This window comes from Mizuhopecten yessoensis, unplaced genomic scaffold, assembly GCF_002113885.1.
Source record: "Mizuhopecten yessoensis strain PY_sf001 unplaced genomic scaffold, ASM211388v2 scaffold11173, whole genome shotgun sequence".
NCBI lineage: Eukaryota > Metazoa > Mollusca > Bivalvia > Pectinida > Pectinidae > Mizuhopecten > Mizuhopecten yessoensis.
The window spans coordinates 123,143-142,457 of NW_018408916.1; the positions used below are offsets into that span (position 1 = coordinate 123,143).

The 19,315-nt window shown below is 35.4% G+C and overlaps 2 protein-coding genes across 6 annotated transcripts in view; one reads left to right on the forward strand and one right to left on the reverse strand.

The window, feature by feature from the left end:
• Positions 1 to 1,558: 1,558 nt before the first annotated feature.
• On the forward strand, positions 1,559 to 9,627 carry LOC110467438 (probable palmitoyltransferase ZDHHC12). Of its 5 annotated transcripts, XM_021524610.1 has the most exons (8): positions 1,559 to 1,642; positions 2,053 to 2,140; positions 2,367 to 2,416; positions 2,448 to 2,604; positions 3,194 to 3,336; positions 4,753 to 4,899; positions 5,551 to 5,717; positions 6,330 to 9,627. In XM_021524610.1, exons 4-8 carry the CDS (start codon positions 2,472 to 2,474, stop codon positions 6,661 to 6,663), a joined length of 924 nt encoding a protein of 307 aa, XP_021380285.1. In that variant the 5' UTR covers positions 1,559 to 1,642; positions 2,053 to 2,140; positions 2,367 to 2,416; positions 2,448 to 2,471; the 3' UTR covers positions 6,664 to 9,627. The 5 variants fall into 5 exon arrangements, with proteins under 5 accessions (XP_021380285.1, XP_021380282.1, XP_021380280.1 ...); XM_021524607.1 differs by having other exon boundaries at positions 1,559 to 1,857; positions 2,367 to 2,604; XM_021524605.1 differs by having other exon boundaries at positions 2,367 to 2,604.
• A 2,649-nt stretch (positions 9,628 to 12,276) lies between these two features.
• The window catches only part of LOC110467447 (medium-chain specific acyl-CoA dehydrogenase, mitochondrial-like), a 14,384-nt gene continuing 7,345 nt past the window's right edge, over positions 12,277 to 19,315 (reverse strand). The window contains exons 6-13 of the mRNA XM_021524617.1: positions 18,613 to 18,693; positions 17,507 to 17,743; positions 17,079 to 17,150; positions 16,563 to 16,631; positions 16,055 to 16,150; positions 15,730 to 15,906; positions 13,747 to 13,818; positions 12,277 to 13,505 (exon numbers count right to left, since the gene is read on the reverse strand). Coding sequence (XP_021380292.1) covers positions 13,428 to 13,505; positions 13,747 to 13,818; positions 15,730 to 15,906; positions 16,055 to 16,150; positions 16,563 to 16,631; positions 17,079 to 17,150; positions 17,507 to 17,743; positions 18,613 to 18,693 — 882 coding nt within the window. The 3' untranslated portion in view covers positions 12,277 to 13,427. The remainder of the gene's footprint in view (positions 13,506 to 13,746; positions 13,819 to 15,729; positions 15,907 to 16,054; positions 16,151 to 16,562; positions 16,632 to 17,078; positions 17,151 to 17,506; positions 17,744 to 18,612; positions 18,694 to 19,315) is intronic.

Consider the following 19,315-nt stretch of genomic DNA (forward strand, 5'->3'; position numbering starts at 1 on the left):
CACTAAGTCAGTGTACAATAAGCACTAAGGAAGTGTCCAATAAGCACTAAGGCAGTGTCCAATAAGCACTAAGGCAGTGTCCAATAACCACTAAGGCAGTGTCCAATAAGCACTAAGTCAGTGTACAATAAGCACTAAGTCAGTGTACAATAACCACTAAGGCAGTGTACAATAAGCACTAAGGCAGTTTCCAATAAGCACTAAGGCAGTGTCCAATAAACACTAAGGCAGTGTCCACTAAGCACTAAGTCAGTGTCCAATAAGCACTAAGGCAGTGTCCAATAAACACTAAGCCAGTGTCCAATAAGCACTAAGTCAGTGTCCAATAAGCACTAAGGCAGTGTCCAATAACCACTAAGGCAGTGTCCAATAAACACTAAGGCAGTGTCCAATAAGCACTAAGGCAGTGTCCAATAAGCACTAAGCTGGAAATGACATAAAAAGCTGCATAGTAATTAATTCATTTACGATATATTTACCGGCAGAGTGTTTACTTTTTTGGTGGTTTCATTATTCATTTCTTTTATAGAATTAACTCACTAACTACCATTATTATCGAATTATAGATCATCAGTAGGTCACTGAACGGCAAATTGTAATCTCTTCAGTGGTCGAGGAGATCCTATATTAATTATTGTGGGTTATTTTCAACCATACTGAGTCCCAGTGCTGATAATATGATACTGTATTTATTCTTTTTATGTAATAATTTACGGAATTACATCTGAGCTATATGGTTCAAACGTCAAGGTAACTGCCATCTTCTGGTACTAAAGAATGAGTTTTCTACCATGAGGATACCCAAAATGCACAGGTACATGTGAATGTGCTACAGCTATAAACTAAGGTGTTCAGAGTAACTTTACATGTCTCAGAGGTTTAGATCGACTTTCGGTAAAAAAAAATCAACCCCAATGATCATATACAACACAGACTTAGCAATCCCTTGATACGAGCTTATATAATCCTTGAGGTTTCATTTCTACCGAAAGTCGACCTTAACCCCTAAAACATGTAAACTACTCTGAAAACCTTAGTCTAGGTCCAAATATAGCTGTAACAAAATCCTCAACTTCAAGTCCCTGTGCCTAAATTGAGCTATTTTTTATACCAATTTACAAGTATGTACAGTATATGAACCTCATTTGATATTGAGTCGAATCTGTGGGTATCCGAAGATCGTATTTCGTTATTAGCAGCGTTAGTTATTGTGGTGGCCTTATGCTGATACCCCTACTCTATATTCAGTGTCAAAAAAGAGAGGTTGAGATCAAGGTCATATCCTTGGGGTACAAAAATATCACCCATGGCCATCGTACGCTACTGTACACTGCTACCATAGATCGTTCCAAACCAATATATCATAAATTCCACCACGGAATTAGTTATCTAAGTCCGTGATTCAACTAACCTGTGGATTTTGGTAAAATAAGTGAAATGGGCATCTGTCATTGGAATGAAAATAGTAAAAGTAATCAAAGGAATGCATCCTTAACCTAATATTTTCCCGGATTTTATTGTTTTTAATTTTAGTTTTTCCCATTCGGAACATCTCTTGTGTTTTGATCCCAGCATATTACGATGCAGTGTCAGTTTTGGAACAATTTGAACATTCTGTTGCTCTGAAGGAAAGTTTCCAAAGGTTTGTTTTCCGTAATAATCGTTTTGTTGTATTATATTGCTTTCAAATAGTTCGAAATAACACAGACACATCAGCAAGGGAAAGGCTATTCAACGGCCAGAGACGTATATAACATTATATACGTCTCTGAGTTGGCCTTCCATTTCGCAGAAAAGTTTGTGGTGTCGATACTGTGAACAAGTCCAGGAACACACATCTGGATCATCATCTGGCCTGTGAGTTGACCAATGTATTCACTTGAATCGCATCGTACAGGAACATAAGAATTAAAAACAGCCATGAGGTCTAATCGTTGACGATTCTCTATACTCAGCTGGGCTAAAGGGAAATTCCCTACTGTACAGCTGACGCTTGTAAGGCAACCTAATCAATGCACTTATTTTACACTATTTTTTCAATCACCAACCCAGGTTCTTTGACTCCCTGCCAAGGGTTCTCCTTCCTTGAATGGCGAGGGTCAACGGCACCAGTTTGTAGTAGGACGAGGAATACATGTACGTAAGTGATAAATAAAGTGCTGTCACTGGGGCTCGAAACCGCGACCAATGTAAATTCCCTACAGCTGTCGCTTTTAAGGCAACTTATCAATGGAGTTCTTTTATCACAGAATTTCAAACACCTATGCTTTTATATAACGTTACATTCAAATGGAATTTTCCTGATAATGATATTCAAATGGTTAAAAAGTTTGACACAATGTAATTTAAGATTCTTTATATTGCAGTAGAACTAGAGCAGGTCAGGATGAAGACAGTGTTTTGGATCAATGGATTGGTCTTGAGTTGAGTGTCCCAGGGAATGATTGGTCTTGAGTTGAGTGTCCCAGGGAATGATTGGTCGGAATTGTACCAGAATTAACATGTCTTGCCGGAAGTGTTCATGTGGGGTGGGTCTGTTTATCCGTACATGTCACACATTGATTTGTCTGGCCGTGCCCTCAACTCTGCTGTTCAAGAAAACAGGTACTTATTTCTGCACATGTCTGACACAATTTTAAATTTCTACCGACAGTACTGGTGTATTATGATATTTGGTCAACACATGTAGCTACCTGGGGTGAAATTCTACATGTATTAATATAAGTTACCTCAAATAATTGACCTTGACAATCATTTATCAGTCCATCACTACAGTACTAGTACTTGAACCTTTATAAAGTCTGGAAGTTCATAGTTGTATTTGACATTTCAATTCAAAGAAAAGACCATGATGGCATAAAAGACAACATCACCAACATATAGATATTGCAAAATTTGAAGAATCGGAAAGATTGAATGTCTGTTCATTTGATTGTTTTTTCTTGTAATTTTTCTTGAAAAGTTCTCAACCTCTCAAGATTCCGGCAAGTTCCTCTAATCTGTAGACAGAAAATATGCTGAATAAATTGAAGCAAAAGCATGTTTATTGATCCCAGGTGTGGTTCTAATTAAATTATTAAGTTATTTCACCCCTATGTAACTTTAGTAAACTCTATCGTGCATTGATCTGGATGAGTCCATTATGGTCCACAGTGGTGAAGGGGTTAATTTAACATGTATGTTTTATGAACAGCTCTGCAGCATGCACTGGTGGAGTTCGCTGACCCACTGTATGGGATAAGCTACGTCTGTCTGCTGGTGTTTTCCCTCGTCATGTACTTCACTGCCTGTCTCGTAGACCCAGGATATGTTCCTGTCATGGCCCATGTACATAAGGTAAGCATAGTCCCGATCAGTCTCATAGACCCAGGATATGTTCCTGTCATTGCACATGTACATAAGGTAAGCATAGTCCCGATCTGTCTCATAGACCCAGGATATGTTCCTGTCATGGCACATGTACATAAGGTAAGCAACGTCCCGATCTGTCTCATAGACCCAGGATATGTTCCTGTCATTGCACATGTACATAAGGTAAGCATAGTCCCGATCTGTCTCATAGACCCAGGATATGTTGCTGTCATGGCACATGTACATAAGGTAAGCAACGTCCCGATCTGTCAGCCTCGGTTCAGATCTGTGTCTGTCATTTTCTTTACAGGTTCAACCGGATACGCAAATGTACCCATTGTCTCAATACACTACCTGTAAACAGAATCTTGTGTAATATTTTGCACACAATTTTTGCTTCTTGATGTATTCAATACACAATTTATACACACATTGTCCTTTCGTCCATCCGTCCGGCGTAAACTTTTGTTTGTCCGGCAATCTCCTCCTACATTTTTCGACCGATCTGTTTGAAACTTGGTATAAATTATAATCATGATATGAAGTTGTGTCTCCCGTAATAGAATTTTGATTCAACAATTTTTCCAAAAGTTATTGCCCATTGTTTATTTCAGTATTTGATTTTTTTGTCCGGCTAAATAATCATGATATGTTGTTGTGTTTCCTTTAAAAGAATTTTGATTTGACACTTTTTGCAAAAGTTATTGCCCTTTGTTTATTTCAGTATTTGAATTTTGTCCGGCAATCTCCTCCTACATTTTTTAACAGATCTCTTTGAAACTTGGTATACGGTATAATCATGATATGAAGTTGTGTTTCCTTGAAAAGAATTTTGATTCGACAATTTTTCCAAAAGTAATTGCCCTTTGTTTATTTCAGTATTTGATTTTTGTCCAGAGATCTCCTTCATTTTTCAACGGATCTCTTTGAAACTTAGTAAGCTCAATAATCGTGATGATATGTTGTTGTGTTTCCTTTAAAAGAATTTTGATTTGACACTTTTTGCAAAAGTTATTGCCCTTTGTTCATTTCAGTATTTGATTTTTGTCCAGAGATCTCCTTCATTTTTCAACGGATCTCTTTGAAACTTAGTAAGCTCAATAATCATGATGATATGTTGTTGTGTTTCCTTGAAAAGAATTTTGATTCAACAATTTTTGCAAAAGTTATTGCCCTTTGTTTATTTCAGTATTTGGGTTTTTTTATCCGGAGATTTTCTCCTACATTTTAATAGCTTGTCAGCTAACCACTCTTTGAATGATGCAGATCTTATTTCAATGTAAGAAATTGGATAACACTATATGGCATTCAACGGGCGTATATTGTTCCACCCCGCGGTACTCTTGTTTCACTTTTACACTGTTTATCTTTATCTGCGTGACCTGTGCCGGTTTGCTGTAGAAGTCGGCTCTGAAACACCCTCCTAAGGATGATAGTGATGAGGATGTTGACCCGGAGACAGAGGACCACACTCCTATGTTACGGACAGCTACTGGAGAGATTGACACAGAAAAACTCTACAGATACTGTGACTATTGTGAAATTGAGGTACAGCTGAACAAGAAAATTATATTTTGAAAATCTGCTGAAAAAGAGTATATTTATTTAAGCCTGTCCTCCCCCTTCCCCCACAACAAAGTTAGGGGGTTATAAGGGGGGAGTACTAGAGTCTATTCGTCCATCTGTCTGTGGATAAAAGCTTGTTTGGAGTGATTTAAAGAAAAAATAATCTACATGATTGGTATATCATGGTAGGTCATGTCATACTCTGACCAGAATTTTTTTCCAAAACCATGTGACAAATTACAAAGACATTCCAGGAGTGACACATAAGAGATTGTACTTTGCATCAAATGGCTAGTTTGTAATTTTTTGTAATTTGTAATTTTTGGGATTTAAGATGACTGCCATGGCCTCTGATTGGCTTATAGGCAATAACAGTTATAACTTGAGTTCAATAGATCGTACTTTGTTGATATTTTGTTATAGTGATACATAGGGGAATATGTTGTATATTACAAAGGATATATTTAGATTTTGGGATTCAAGATAGCAGCTAAGGCCTCTAACTGATCACTGTGACAATAAAAACCTGGTCGAGCCAGGGTATAAGTATGTCTGTGGCTTATATTTCTGCTTAAATATCATTGTTACTAGGTTTGATGAACAATTTTCATGGTTGTGATTGGATACTTACAGCAACCAATGAGGAGCAAGCACTGTGAGGATTGTAATAAGTGTGTGAGGAAGTATGACCACCACTGCCCTTGGCTGGAGACATGTGTTGGGGAGAGAAACCACCGATTTTTCTGGCTCTTCCTCCTGTCCACAGCTCTCCTCATACTTTGGACCTTTGTCATCACCTGGTCAGTATGCCCAAAGTATCATGTAGCATGAGTCAGTGGACAAATTTATTCTGGTGGACCGTCCCTATATCTGCATGGTCATACTTGCCCTTCACCTCCAGTATCTTTTATTCAATTCTCTGCCAAACCCAACACCCTTGTGACTACACATACTGATCACGAATGCCCAAAATGCACAAACGATGCAATTTTATTGTAACTTACCTTTTTCATGATAAGTTATCATTTGACTTTACAGAAACTTCTAATTACTTAATTATACCCGTTCTCCTTAAATCTACAATCTTATCAGGTATTATCCTTCAAAATAATCCGGTCTCAACATGGTTGATTAAAGTTTCCATTCTCATCATATGTATTGTACTAAAATAGAATCGTCCTATAAAGTTGACAATATGTATTCGAATGTTTTCTGTCCATCTCGTAGTAGGTATGTAATGCATTGCCCGGACTGACCTGGTACTGCATGTGCTGCATACTATCGGGGGACCGCCACCTGGTGGTCAGTCTGGCAGACAACAGTGCGATAGATGATTTCTAGTACCATATATTTCACTTCCAATACCCCTATTGTCATTGTGAGATCATTTCTGATATGTGTTTGGGTTGCAGGAGAGGTTTTGATCAGGAAGACGGTTGGGAGGGCTGGTTCCACAGCAATGTTCTCCTCTTTATTGACATCATGGTACTGATTCTCGGCGGATTCACAGTGTTGGGACTCCTCGCCTTTCATTCGTATCTTATGGTGAAAAATATGACCACTTGGGAATGTGCCGCCAGGGAAAAAATAACCTACCTGAAATATCTGGAGGATGACTATAACCCGTTTGATCAGGGCTGTTTCCACAACATATACTGTTTTCTGTGTCGGGCCAAGAGCAGAAGGTGGGAGGTTCTGTACGAAAAGAAGACAGAGATGCGTAAAAAGAACAGTAGTATAGTGTGATGGTTGTATTGCCATGTGACTGCATAGCTGTCAGACCTCATTTTGACCAAATTTACCAATTTCCTGCGAAACTCCCTCATTCAAGTCCAAACTCACACAAACTCAAAATCTACATCCTGTGGTCAAATGATCTCCTAGTTACTGCAGTGTATGTAATGATAATAACAGGTGTGTTTGAATCAAATGAATGCTTTTGGAGTTGTTTTGGTACATGAAAAGGAAAAGATAAATTGAGCAAAGCAGTTTCAGTCGCGTTTCCGTCATTGGAAATGTGGAATGAGGGAGATCTCCCTCATTGGAAATTTCAGAGGTTGACACCTGTGTGACTGTCTTACTTGTTTTCTTAAAGAACAATTTTTTCTTCTGTTTTCTTTTCATTTTCATTGGATATGTGGTTTGTTATTTGAATGATAAGATTGTAATAGGTAGGTTCCTGGTTTTTTTGGTGAACAAATTTATATGACGAAATTTGATTACTGGTAACTTCAAAAATTACATTTCAACTGGGATGTGATCTAGTGTGATGAAAGTGTTCACGGTTTATAAAACTAAAAAGGTACAAAGGACCTGATATTTTAGTCACACCTTTCATTATGAATTATAAGACATATATTGATTCTGAAGTGCATCATTTTTGGAGCCAAAACATTAACGAGACCAAGACTTCGTCTGTGATATTAATAGCATACATTGTACGGTACATACTGGTAGTTAATTATGACATCGTCTCAATGCCTACACACTGCTGTAGTTTTAAGTTTACTCTCTGCTGATCATTGTACCATTCAATACACCCATGACATAATTTTTTTGCGTATTGCCTCGTGTAATTGAATTCATTCTGACATTGGAGTTAAGACAATAATCATGCCGTCACGACATTTTGATGTCAAAACAATTTACAAGAAACACATATGTGGATGCCATTGAAGATTTGACGATGGTTTAACAAAGAAAAGTTGTTCACAAATATTTGCACACCGATACATTCTTCGTACATTGTAATGTGATAAAAGCATATTGAATTTCATTCACCTGAATTGAGATTGAGTTTTCTTTTTAAGCTTGGAAGAGCCTTGTAACTAGGCTTATTTCAAAATTTTAACATGCATTGGAAATTAATTTAATTATAATTAATTGTAGACTGAAATTATTTGCCACATTTTAAACCTATAATTTGTTTTACCTCCTATTCAGGCATACGAATGTGTCAGTGTGGTGTGCTTATTTTTGACTGCGCAAATAATGTGTTATTTATAATACTTGATGCTAAATATTGATAATTATAAATACTTGTTGACAGTACTTGTGTTGACCAATAGATTTAGGAATGCATGTAGCACTCTGGAGGATAAAAACAAACGTCAGTACCAACAAATGAATATTGAAATCAGAACCTGTGTAAATATTGAGAAGGACGGATGCACACTTTGCCATTTTGTTTTATGGCCATTTTGGAAGCAGTTGAAGTTTCAGTCGGTTGACTTGATAAGCTGATAATAAACCTAGAAGTTTCAGCCAAAATAGAGTACTGGCTGTCCGGGGCAAAACAAGTACAATTTCCTTATATTGTGACTTGTGCAATCTGGAACCTCATATTGTATTGTGTCTGAAAACAGGCTGTATCACTACAATGTATTAATAATGAGATTTATGTGATACTTGTAATATTTTTTTGTGTAATTTATTCTCTTAATGCTGAGACGCTAGCAATAATATAACAGAAATGGTATGTGTGTAACTATAGATATAGCAGTATTTTTACATGAAATGAGAAATAAAGGATTACACCGGTTTGTAGTTTTTTCACAACACTGAACTGACTCAAAGTGATGAGATGCAGTTATTATGTAAGAGGGGAACAAAACTTGACGAAATCTGTATATTGATGTTCGCATGACAATACTGATCAAAATAGACGCCCTTTAACAATGTATTAAACATATCAATGTTTATGTTTTATTTTTCTCAAGTCCTTTACAAAACTTTGTGTGTTGTAAGAAAAGTTCTGCTGATAACAACCTGGTCTGAAAGACAGAAAGCCTGCTGGTAATTTTTCCAGTTTCAAAGAATTTACTGGATTTTGAATTTTAAATATTAAATTGAAATTACATTCTTACGTTTTACTCACTTTTTATTTAATGTTGATTCCACTTGTATTTCAAATTATTTAGTGAACAAGGTTGTTTTTTTAAATCATCTATTTATCTAAGAAATAATCATTGTATGTGAATTGCGGTGAACAATATAAACTCAGTATTTCGAAAAAGGATGCTTTGGCTGGAGTTAATTATTTTATCCAACATTTTTGAATACTGAGTTGATATTCCACCATAATATATAAACATTCTGTTGATTATATGAATTCTGTCATGTCAAAATGTAAAGTAATGTGCTTTCGTGTCTACCACGGTGCCTACAAGACAATGTGACCTGGACAATCCAATTATTTAAATTTAATGAATTAGCTTTATTTTATTGTTGTATTTTTCCAAGCAGATATTTGTCATGTGATGCTAATTTTCATTTCACCAATAAGTCATGCTCAGCTGTCAATTTTTTTAAAAACATTTTGACGAGAGTTGTGTGAAACCAGAATACTAATTCATGTAAATACTTCACTTAATACACTTACTGGTCCATCACAGGAGGTCAATTTTAGTGTTATAGAGTCGTATAATATAACTGTATTGATCTTTGGTGTACATAATTCAGTTGAGCATATTCTAGCTGTGTAATATGGTTTACATCCTTTGTTTTTTTACTTTGAAGTACAGTATTCGTTTTGTTATTTTTGTTCAATGTTTTTTTTTTAAATACTGCTGGTTCAGTAATTAGTTCAGATGTTGTTGTTTGTTGCTGTATTTGCGTGAGTATATCTAGTAGACCTAGGCTACATTCGCGTATTTGGTTGAACCGGTTGAACCTGTAAAGGAAACGACAGGTACAGATCTGGACCGAGGCTGATCTCAGGAAAATTTGGAACGTGTAGATTGAGGGGTCCAGACGTACCTGACCGAAACTAAAATGCTGACTATTGCCAATGTGCGTTATTTCTTTCTTAAACAATGTCAAGTCTCATGTAATTTTTAAGATACGTCATGTAATTTAGTGGATGCATGAGAGAAGGGCATAATATTCTTGATACATTGTTTTTTATTCTCCGAAACTGTGAATTTTTAGCTCTGCTTATAGAACGGTCCAAGTGTGTTCGTTTATCCTGGAAAATTTCTGCACCACACGTACCGTTTCAACCGGGATACGCGAATGTAGCCAAAGTGTGAAACATATCTTTCTTTTTCATTGAAGAATCTTTTCTTTCTATATGCTATGACATTCCTCCATTAGGAACATGGGTACCACTAACGAATCATTCGTCCAGCTATGCTGCTTTTGTTACAAATTTTCATACGGTTGTTTCCTTTCTTGGTGTCATGTATATATACCTCTCAACCTTGACCTAAATCTGTACAGATACAGTGTACAAGGAAACAGGTTTAGTTTGATCCACTTAAATCGAGTAATGTGTATCTTGTAGTCATTTAAGATTTTAACTGCTTTCAATTGGCATTCATAGACAATATTCATGCCAATTGGAACCCGATTTATCATAAAAAGTGCTAGCATTTCATTTTGAATTTGTTAAGTTCCAATTGGCAATCAAATTGCCTGTGAATGCCAACTGACGGCTGTGCAATACTTATATTAACCATTTTTTGATATTTTAATATTATGAAAAATTAAAATTTGTTTAACAAATCCTGCATTTTTGATGAATATAACAGCCATCTAGGTAGGGCCAGTGGTATCTGACGTTACAATTATGACATCATTATGATGACCTCAATAGGTGGGCCATGGAATTCATAGCCGATATGAATCCCATAAGAACTTGGAGGGGTGATATATTTGTCAGTGCCATAGAATGGTAAATATATTTAAGTATTACTTGATGTGTTTATTTTCTTGGGTCGCATTTAACATCTTTAATACGAATTTAAGCTCGATAACAAGCAACAAATATTACATAAAAATAGGAATGATATTTTCAGAGTATTTTGACATTATGTAAGTATGAATTCTACCAGGAAACAATGTCAGTAAAATATGTGAAAATTTAATTTGTCGATGTCAAGATCAAATTATGTCTATCCCACACTTTAATAATTATTGTTTTGTTGGTGTGGTTGGAATGAATGACTGTTGTTACAGACCTGTACACAAGATTTGGCTATTAACCCTGTAGATATTTTGATGGACTTTGACAGACTTTTGTGGTAGATTATTGTAATAGAACTTTTTAAGATAATAAATAGCTCTATTTTCTTGTTAAAATTTTGCATTGACCTTTAAATATGTGGTGGAAATCTATGACGAAGATTTTTAACTGCAACGAAACAAACTGGACCAATGTCTAACTTAATAAATTTGTGATGATTTGAAATTGTTCAGTGTTTTAAATACCTGTACTGTATATTTGCCAAACCATGACATGTTGAAGTTGGCACGGAGGGAGATGGTTTACAAAGCGAGTTCTATGACATGGAGAGCTTGGACACAGGGAAACAGACCTTCTTGCCCTGCATCCTCACTGCCCATAACACTGGCATATTCTTCATTCATACAAGATTCAATCACCATGGCCTGGGAATGTTACTCACTAAATCGGGTTCAAATCCCTTCACCTGATCTTAAGAAGTGCATGTTATAGTGTCTTTTCTTTTATCTTTTAGAGACTTGTCCCATCCATTTTCCTTATTGGTCCCCACCTCAACCCCTGAACATGGTTGATGCTGGTCCCTGGATGCTCCCAACTAGTGTGATTGCTCTTACAAGTCACATGACTACAGACGCGTTGTAGTATATGTAATTCTGGACTCATCCAAAACCTGTATTTAGTCATGCCTGATGTAATAAAGTAGTTCATAAAATGACGCCGTTGATTGCACTGTTGTTGTTGGCTCAAGGATGATTGTTTGTAAATTGTAAATACATCACACACATCATTTTTTAAATCAATTTAACCCAACAAGGTATTAAAACTTTAATTGCAGCAGAACATAATTTAGCTTTCTGTACCTATTGGGATCCCAACTATATAACCCGCAATGTAGCTTTGATATATAGCCACAGATCAAGGATTTCGGTTTATAATAATGGTTTGGTAGGAGACATTAACTGGCCATCAATTACGTAAATGCACAAATTTAATGATCAAGTCCATTAGTTTCTATTAAAGTTATTATTAAAACAAATACTGACCATAAATGTTTCATTGCCATTACAGATAAATGATATTGTTGGGGAGGTTGACAAAATATGCTGTATGAAGAGGTATCAAATATGGTATACAGGGTTATTTTAATTTCTAATGGTCGTTTTATGTTGCAATTTTCACGTCGAGTAGTTCTCGAACCTCAATTACTGTACCACATCATGTTTACCAATCTAGAAACAGACTCAATACCGCGTTTGTATATTTCTAATTATACACAGGAATATAAGTTTGAAATCCCAAGCTGTATAGGGTATTCAGACGCACACTCTTCATATTCTTTGAAGACTTATGTCAATGGATCGGGATGATAAAAATAAAAACAAAAAACTTTAATCAAGAAATTTTGTATTTATTTCACATTGCTGATATATCACCTTTTAAATGATGATAATGTTAGAGATGAGTATAAATATGACACTAATATTTTCAAATAACACAAGTCCATCTGTAACAGCTTTTCCAAGATTTTCTTTATTCTTACTAAAATACAGAAATCTTAATTGAGCAAATCATAGTAAAATTAATAAATCAATTAAATATATATTGTCCATTGTATAGGAATTGCTATTCAAAGTATTTTTTTCTTTCATTCATAGAAATAAATAATTTACTAGTCTATAAAATAAGGAAAAGGTAAACTTTTGATTTCATTTCTTGGCAACACTGATTGTACAAATCCTGAGCATGATTCATGGGTAGGCAGGGATCCAGTGTTCTGCAACCCACACCACCCAAAAAATTATAAATGAAAAAACCCTGAGTACATGTGTTTCTTATTTAAAACCCTGAGTACATGTGTTTCTTATTTAATTCTATCACGAGAAATGTGGGACAAAGTCTCCCTGCATAATATTGCTAACAGTTCACCACATAGAACTTGTTTTCTTCTGCTATCACATATACCCTCTGTATCACATACATCCTTGGTATAAAACTATATAGAATAAGCTTTGGAGTCTTACATCTGTTTTGCACTCTGGGATAAACCTGCATATTGATTGATTGATGGGGCTTAATGTCCGTGTGCCGGTTATAACCGAGCCTAGGACAACACAAACCTGCAGAAAATGTTGAGAGACCATTTCAACATATTAAACTTTTTCAATATTTCAATTCCCTGTTCTTATAAGAGATTTTGATAACAAAATTGGCTCCTAGAACATTTTTGAGAGGACCATATGTATTTTTCAAAATAAAAAGAGTCCATGGTCCCAGAAATATCGCTGTTCAGTACCTTAATCTTATACCCTGAGGTTATGTTAAACACATCAACCCTCAGGGTAAGACTCTTGGCTATCCAAAGCTGACTCTTGCCTGTTTGGTTAAAATTGTACTACAGGATAATTGTGTGAAGATCTTGGTTTAATCTACACTTTGTTCTTGGACTTTTGAAAATGAAATTTCATGTTGATCAACATTACAACCCAATACATTCATTCAATCAAATCACTTCAAAAATATAATGTTCTCAGTGTAAATAATTTTTTCACATGGTCTCCTTAGCTGTCGTCAGATGTTCTCTAGAAATGATCACCCTCTGGATCTGAGCAGTTCCCTCATAGATCTGAAAAGATGGAATTTATATAACAGCATTTTATACAGAATTTAGTCTGAAATAGGTTTTTACTCTGTGACTCAATAAATATCAAAGGAAGTTCTTTGAGGAAATATATATGTACAAAAGAACAAGAGTACTTACTACCGCCCAAAGCTGGACAATACATTCTACTATGCATTAATGCAATGCTAACACAGTCTACCACAGTGGTATCTGGTAAAAGTAATACATGTAATGAGATACATACCTGATAGATCTTGGCATCTCTCATTAATTTCTCAACAGGATAGTCCGAATTGAAACCATTTCCACCAAAAATCTGTGTGAAGAGAAAGACATGTTCTGACACTATAAATGCATTTTTTTTTTCTAATTTCAAATTTTGTAAAAAAAAAAATCAGCAGTGCAAAAAAATCATCACTATATACCAAATCAATAATATATTGCAGTGGATTCAATTAAGTTTTCTATAACTTCGACACAGCAGTAAGCATGAATGTGCAAACACCCACACCAATCTGTACACAACCTCATCACTCATCTACGGTATATCACTAACCTGTACACAACCTAATCACCAACAGGTACAAAACCTCATCAGTCACCTGTACATAAGCTCATCACTTACATGTAAGCGCTTACTTAATGTTAGAAGGTGTACTCCAAACAATATGTTGTACTCTGAACTTGGTAGATTACCACTTTGTATAATACGGAAAATGAGAATAATTAAGTATTGGTTGAAATTACTTGAAACAGATAACTGTATTTTGAAAGCCTTGTATAATGATATGTTGTCTGAAGTAAATACAAAGGCCAACTGGCTTAGTAATGTGAAATCAATATTAATGTCTCTAGGTTTTGGATATGTTTGGTATGACCAGAAAGTTGTATGTAACAATCAATTTATACTGGACGTTAAACTACGTCTACGTGATGTTTTTATACAAAATATGAACATTTTTTTTGAAAACTCCACGAAATGTTTTTTATATAGATGTCTGCCCGAGGTTAATTGTCTTCAGTATTATCTTTGTAAATCTTTTCCTGAATCTTGTATTTTAACCATTGCGAAATTTAGATTATCTTCACACGACCTTCGTATAGAAAGGGGCAGATATGAGAGAATACCTCGTAATGAAAGACTTTGTTTAAAGTGTAATTTAGGCGATATAGAGGACGAATTGCATTTTATTCTTGTTTGTCCATTTTACAACGAAGTAAGAACACAATATATTGACAGATATTACAGAATTAGACCGTCTATGTTTAAATTAATTAATTTACTTTCTGTTAGAAGTAAGAGGAAATTGAATAATCTTTCCAAATTTTTAATTTCTGCTTCACAACTGAGATCAAATGAATAATTACACATATTGTCCATCCTCCATAATATGTCTGTATTGCTGTGTATCACTCACTCAATTTTGTAAAATGTATTGTAATGTTTATGCTGATTAGCCGAAAGGCTAAAGGCCAATAAACTAAACTAAACTAAACTATACAACTTCAACACTTACCTGTACACAATCTCATCACTCATATACGGTATATCACTAACCTGTACACAACATTATCACCCATCTGTACACAATCTCATCACTCATCTACGGTATATCACTTACCTGTACACAACATTATCTCCCATCTGAACACAACCTCATCACTCATCTACGGTATATCACTAACCTGTACACAACATTATCACCCATCTACGGTATATCACTAACCTGTACACAACCTAATCACCAACAGGTACAAAACCTCATCAGTCACCTGTACATAAGCTCATCTATCAACTGTACACAACTCACCACTTACCTGTACACAACCTCATCTTTCCTGTACACAACTCATCACTTACCTGTACACAACCTCATCTTTCCTGTACACAACCTCATCTACCATCTGTACATAACCTCATGACTTACCTGTACACAAGTTTGTCACCTACATTTACACAACCTTATCACTCACTTGTACACAATCTAATCAATTACCTGTACAGCAACTCATCACCAACCTGTACACAACCTCATCACTCATCTGTAAACAGTTTTATCACTCACCTGTACACAACCTCATCACCAACCTGTACACAACCTCATCACTCATCTGTAAACAACTTTATCACACACCTCTACACAAATTGATCAGTCACCTGTAGACAACTTCATTAGTCACCTGTACACAATATCATCAGTCACCTGTACTCAACTTCATCACTTACCTGTACAGCATCAGCAGCAGCTTTGTTGGCCACATCTCCAGCAAGTGCCTTTGCTATGGAGGCGAAATAGGTGTTGCGCCTGCCCTGGTCAATCTCCCATGCTGAACGGTATGTAGCAAGTCTGGAGGTCTCCACACCAATCACCATGTCGGCCAACAGGAATGCCACAGCTTGATGCTGATAATGATGTCAATCCATTAATCAGTACCTAATGTCATTTTTATTTTTCTGTTTTAAGAAATTTTCTTATTCAAACTTAATCTTAAGTTCAAAACATAGTGTCAGAGTATTTAAATGAATTCACAAGATTGCACAAGGATATTACCTCACAAATTTGCTTTCCAAAGGTTTTCCTTTCCATTGAGTACTTTGTTGCTTCATCCAGTGCCCTCTGGGCAAGACCCACAGCTCCTGCTGCAACCTGGTGGAAAATGGAAAATACAAATCAATTTGTTAAATGTACACATTAAGTTAAAATTTGCTGTTATCTACCTATGAAATCTTTGCAAACATGTGAATCTTGAAATTTGTTCTCATTAAAAGGTGCAGATTATTAGCTGCGTTAATACATTTTATAGTCATGTCCTTGAAAAGTAATCTACCAGGGAATGTTCATCACCATATCAAGCAAATGGAATCTGACATTTTGTATACATTTATTCTGAGTTTGATGTCATCATTTCTGATTACAATTAGCAGCTTTAATAGTCAAGATTTTACAGTACAAAGTTTAAGTTCAAAATAAGAAAGAATTTGACACCAGTATTATTTATAAAGACTGGAATATTCTAAGGTTATACAGGAAACGGAAATGTGGTAACAGATGGACTCACGGGAGGTCTTGTTTTGTCGAAGGCTCCCATAGCAACCTTGAAACCTAATCCCTCAGCTGTCAACACATTCTGTAATATATCACACATGTACCAGTACAGACACTCCATCACAATATGTACCACTTAATAATTTAACAAGTCCATAGAAAAAATTATGTCTAAATTTCTGAAGTAATTTGTTGAATAGATATAGCACATTGATTTCCTTTTTTAGATACCTCAGTAAACAATATACTAACTGCATTAATTAAACTAATGCTATTAATGTTGAGATTTCACAATTCTTTTCAAAAGCTCAAAAAGATTTCAATACTGGAATATGTTTCCGAAAAAAAATCATGCCATCTTTTCATAATGTAATGTCACATGGAAAAAATATAAAACCATTCCTGAAATGCACCTCATTTGCAACAGCAAATTTTTATTGTCCACAAAATTACCAATATCTGGATAAGGTCCCATTCCATAATGTTTACATAGAATTAATCCTATATTGACTGTACAACCTATCCGTACCTCGGCTGGCACTACAACATCCTCAAATGTGATTCCCCTAGTATCGGAAGCCCTCTGTCCCATGTTCCACTCCTAGTGTGAGGAAATCAAAAAAATCATTGTTCACAGTATACAAGAAAACTTTTCTATTGTTTGATTTCATCATAAAAGTAAACAAAATATTGTAAACATTTTGCAATATATACATTCTCAGGAATAAGCAAAAGCACAATAATAAATACAGGATTTGATGAGAAAATAGATTCACAGTATTTAAGTTAATAAGACAAAACAGTACATGTATACTATATACGATAACTTTTGTTTTTATAGAACACAGGACATTTTTTTTGTCCATGACCTTGTGAAAGCAGTACAAAATACACAAGAATGAGACTACTGATATAAGTGTCCTACAGTAAACAATGTGTGTGGTGATATTTTGTTACCTTCCTGCCGACGGTGATCCCTGGCGTGTTGGCATCCACTATAAACCCTGTGAAGGCCTTTCCGGTGGACATGCTGGAATCTCCGGTACGGGCAAGTACGAAGTACCAGTTAGCCACTCCACCATTGGTGATCCACATTTTGCTGCCGTTAATGACGTACTCGTTCCCCTTCTTCACCGCCTTTGTCTTCAGTCCAGCCACATCTGATCCTGCGCCAGGTTCTGTTACACAGTAGGCCTGCAGACATTCAAATCCTAACACTCATAAGTCTGACGATAACATGTCATTATCTGAATTTATATATAAATGTTGAAATTACTGGACATTCACTTGCAAAACAAGACTGTCCATGGCAAGTAATTGGTATAATACAAATATCAATAATAAAGTGGACTCACATTATGTTTTATTCAAAACTACTCTCAGGTGTTTTCCAAGACATGTAACAAATACAATTTTTTCCAATATTCATCAACAAAATGTCCATACACAGTAGATGTGTCCATCATTCTTATTTGTTAACACACAATGACTTCCATTTTCCATCATTGTATGTTCAACTTTAATATCAAATAAAGTACTCGTATCATTAGGACTATTCCAGTAAAAAAATAAAGGACTATTCCAGTAAATAAATCTACTAAAACATCAGCAGGACTCTAAATATAAATCTCCTCTATCCATGGTTCAGTTGTCTGCCTTTATTGCTTTTATGTAAATTAATAATGAAATTCTATGTGGAGCACTGCCTGAACATAACCTTGAACCCTAGGGTGGTACAGATGTTTTACTTGATGAATAGCTCTTTCTTTCACATAATAGATATACACTTCCATTATTTGCCTTGTAGATAAATCATTGCCTAAACATGAGAGGCTGTTCAGTCATTCAACTTGTCAATAAATCGTTTCTTGTACACTAATCAGGCTCTTCCATTTTTAACTAGTCGAGCATAATTATTTATTTACGCACAAGAGGCTCTTCCATCATTTGACTATTTTAATAATCCATTATTTTCTTCCATCATTTAACTATTTTAGTAATCCATTATTTACGTACAAGTGCTCGTCCATCATACATCTTATCAATTTAAATCATTTACTTACACACATGAGAGGCTCTTCCATCATTCGACCAAGGTATTTCTTCTGCTGTGCCTCATTACCAGCAAGGATCACAGGCATTTGCTAGAAAAAAATATTCAATCAAAATAATAACAACTTTTAAAAAGAAATTATCATATATTATAGATCAAGATGTTTGTGGTTTTTGAAATATTTCAAACATGAATCATACAAAAATACTTTCGAGTGATGAACCTTTTTTTAATAAACACCTTTTAGAACTGATTAAAAAGTCCTTAAATTCAAGCAAAAAAATATGTATGTAAAAGGATAATCAACTGTATTTCTCCACTGATTATATTTTGTGTCCCCCACTGGCCACCACACCCTTCTCATCAATCACTGTTTGGAAATAAATATAACTTAAGTGACTATCTCTCCATATCTAAGTGAACATCAGCTTAGAAAGTTTTAAAATGGAGCTGTCTCTATACCACAAGATAATTTGCCTCTTTGATCGCCAGTAAACCAGCCTAGAGCACTTACCACAAGATAATTTGCCTCTTTGATTGCCAGTAAACCAGCCTAGAGCACTTAACACAAGATAATTTGCCTCTTTGATTGTCAGTAAACCAGCCTAGGGCACTTACCACAAGATAATTTGCCTCTTTGATTGTCAGTAAACCAGCCTAGAGCACTTACCACAAGATAATTTGCCTCTTTGATTGTCAGTAAACCAGCCTAG

Bases quoted from the DNA above. Each gene is read 5' to 3' on its own strand.
- LOC110467438 (XM_021524607.1), top strand. From the start codon at position 2,472: ATGATTGGTCGGAATTGTACCAGAATTAACATGTCTTGCCGGAAGTGT. The intron at 4,900-5,550 runs GTACAGCTGAAC...GGATACTTACAG, and splicing joins GTGACTATTGTGAAATTGAG to CAACCAATGAGGAGCAAGCA. The intron at 5,718-6,329 runs GTCAGTATGCCC...TTTGGGTTGCAG, and splicing joins TGGACCTTTGTCATCACCTG to GAGAGGTTTTGATCAGGAAG.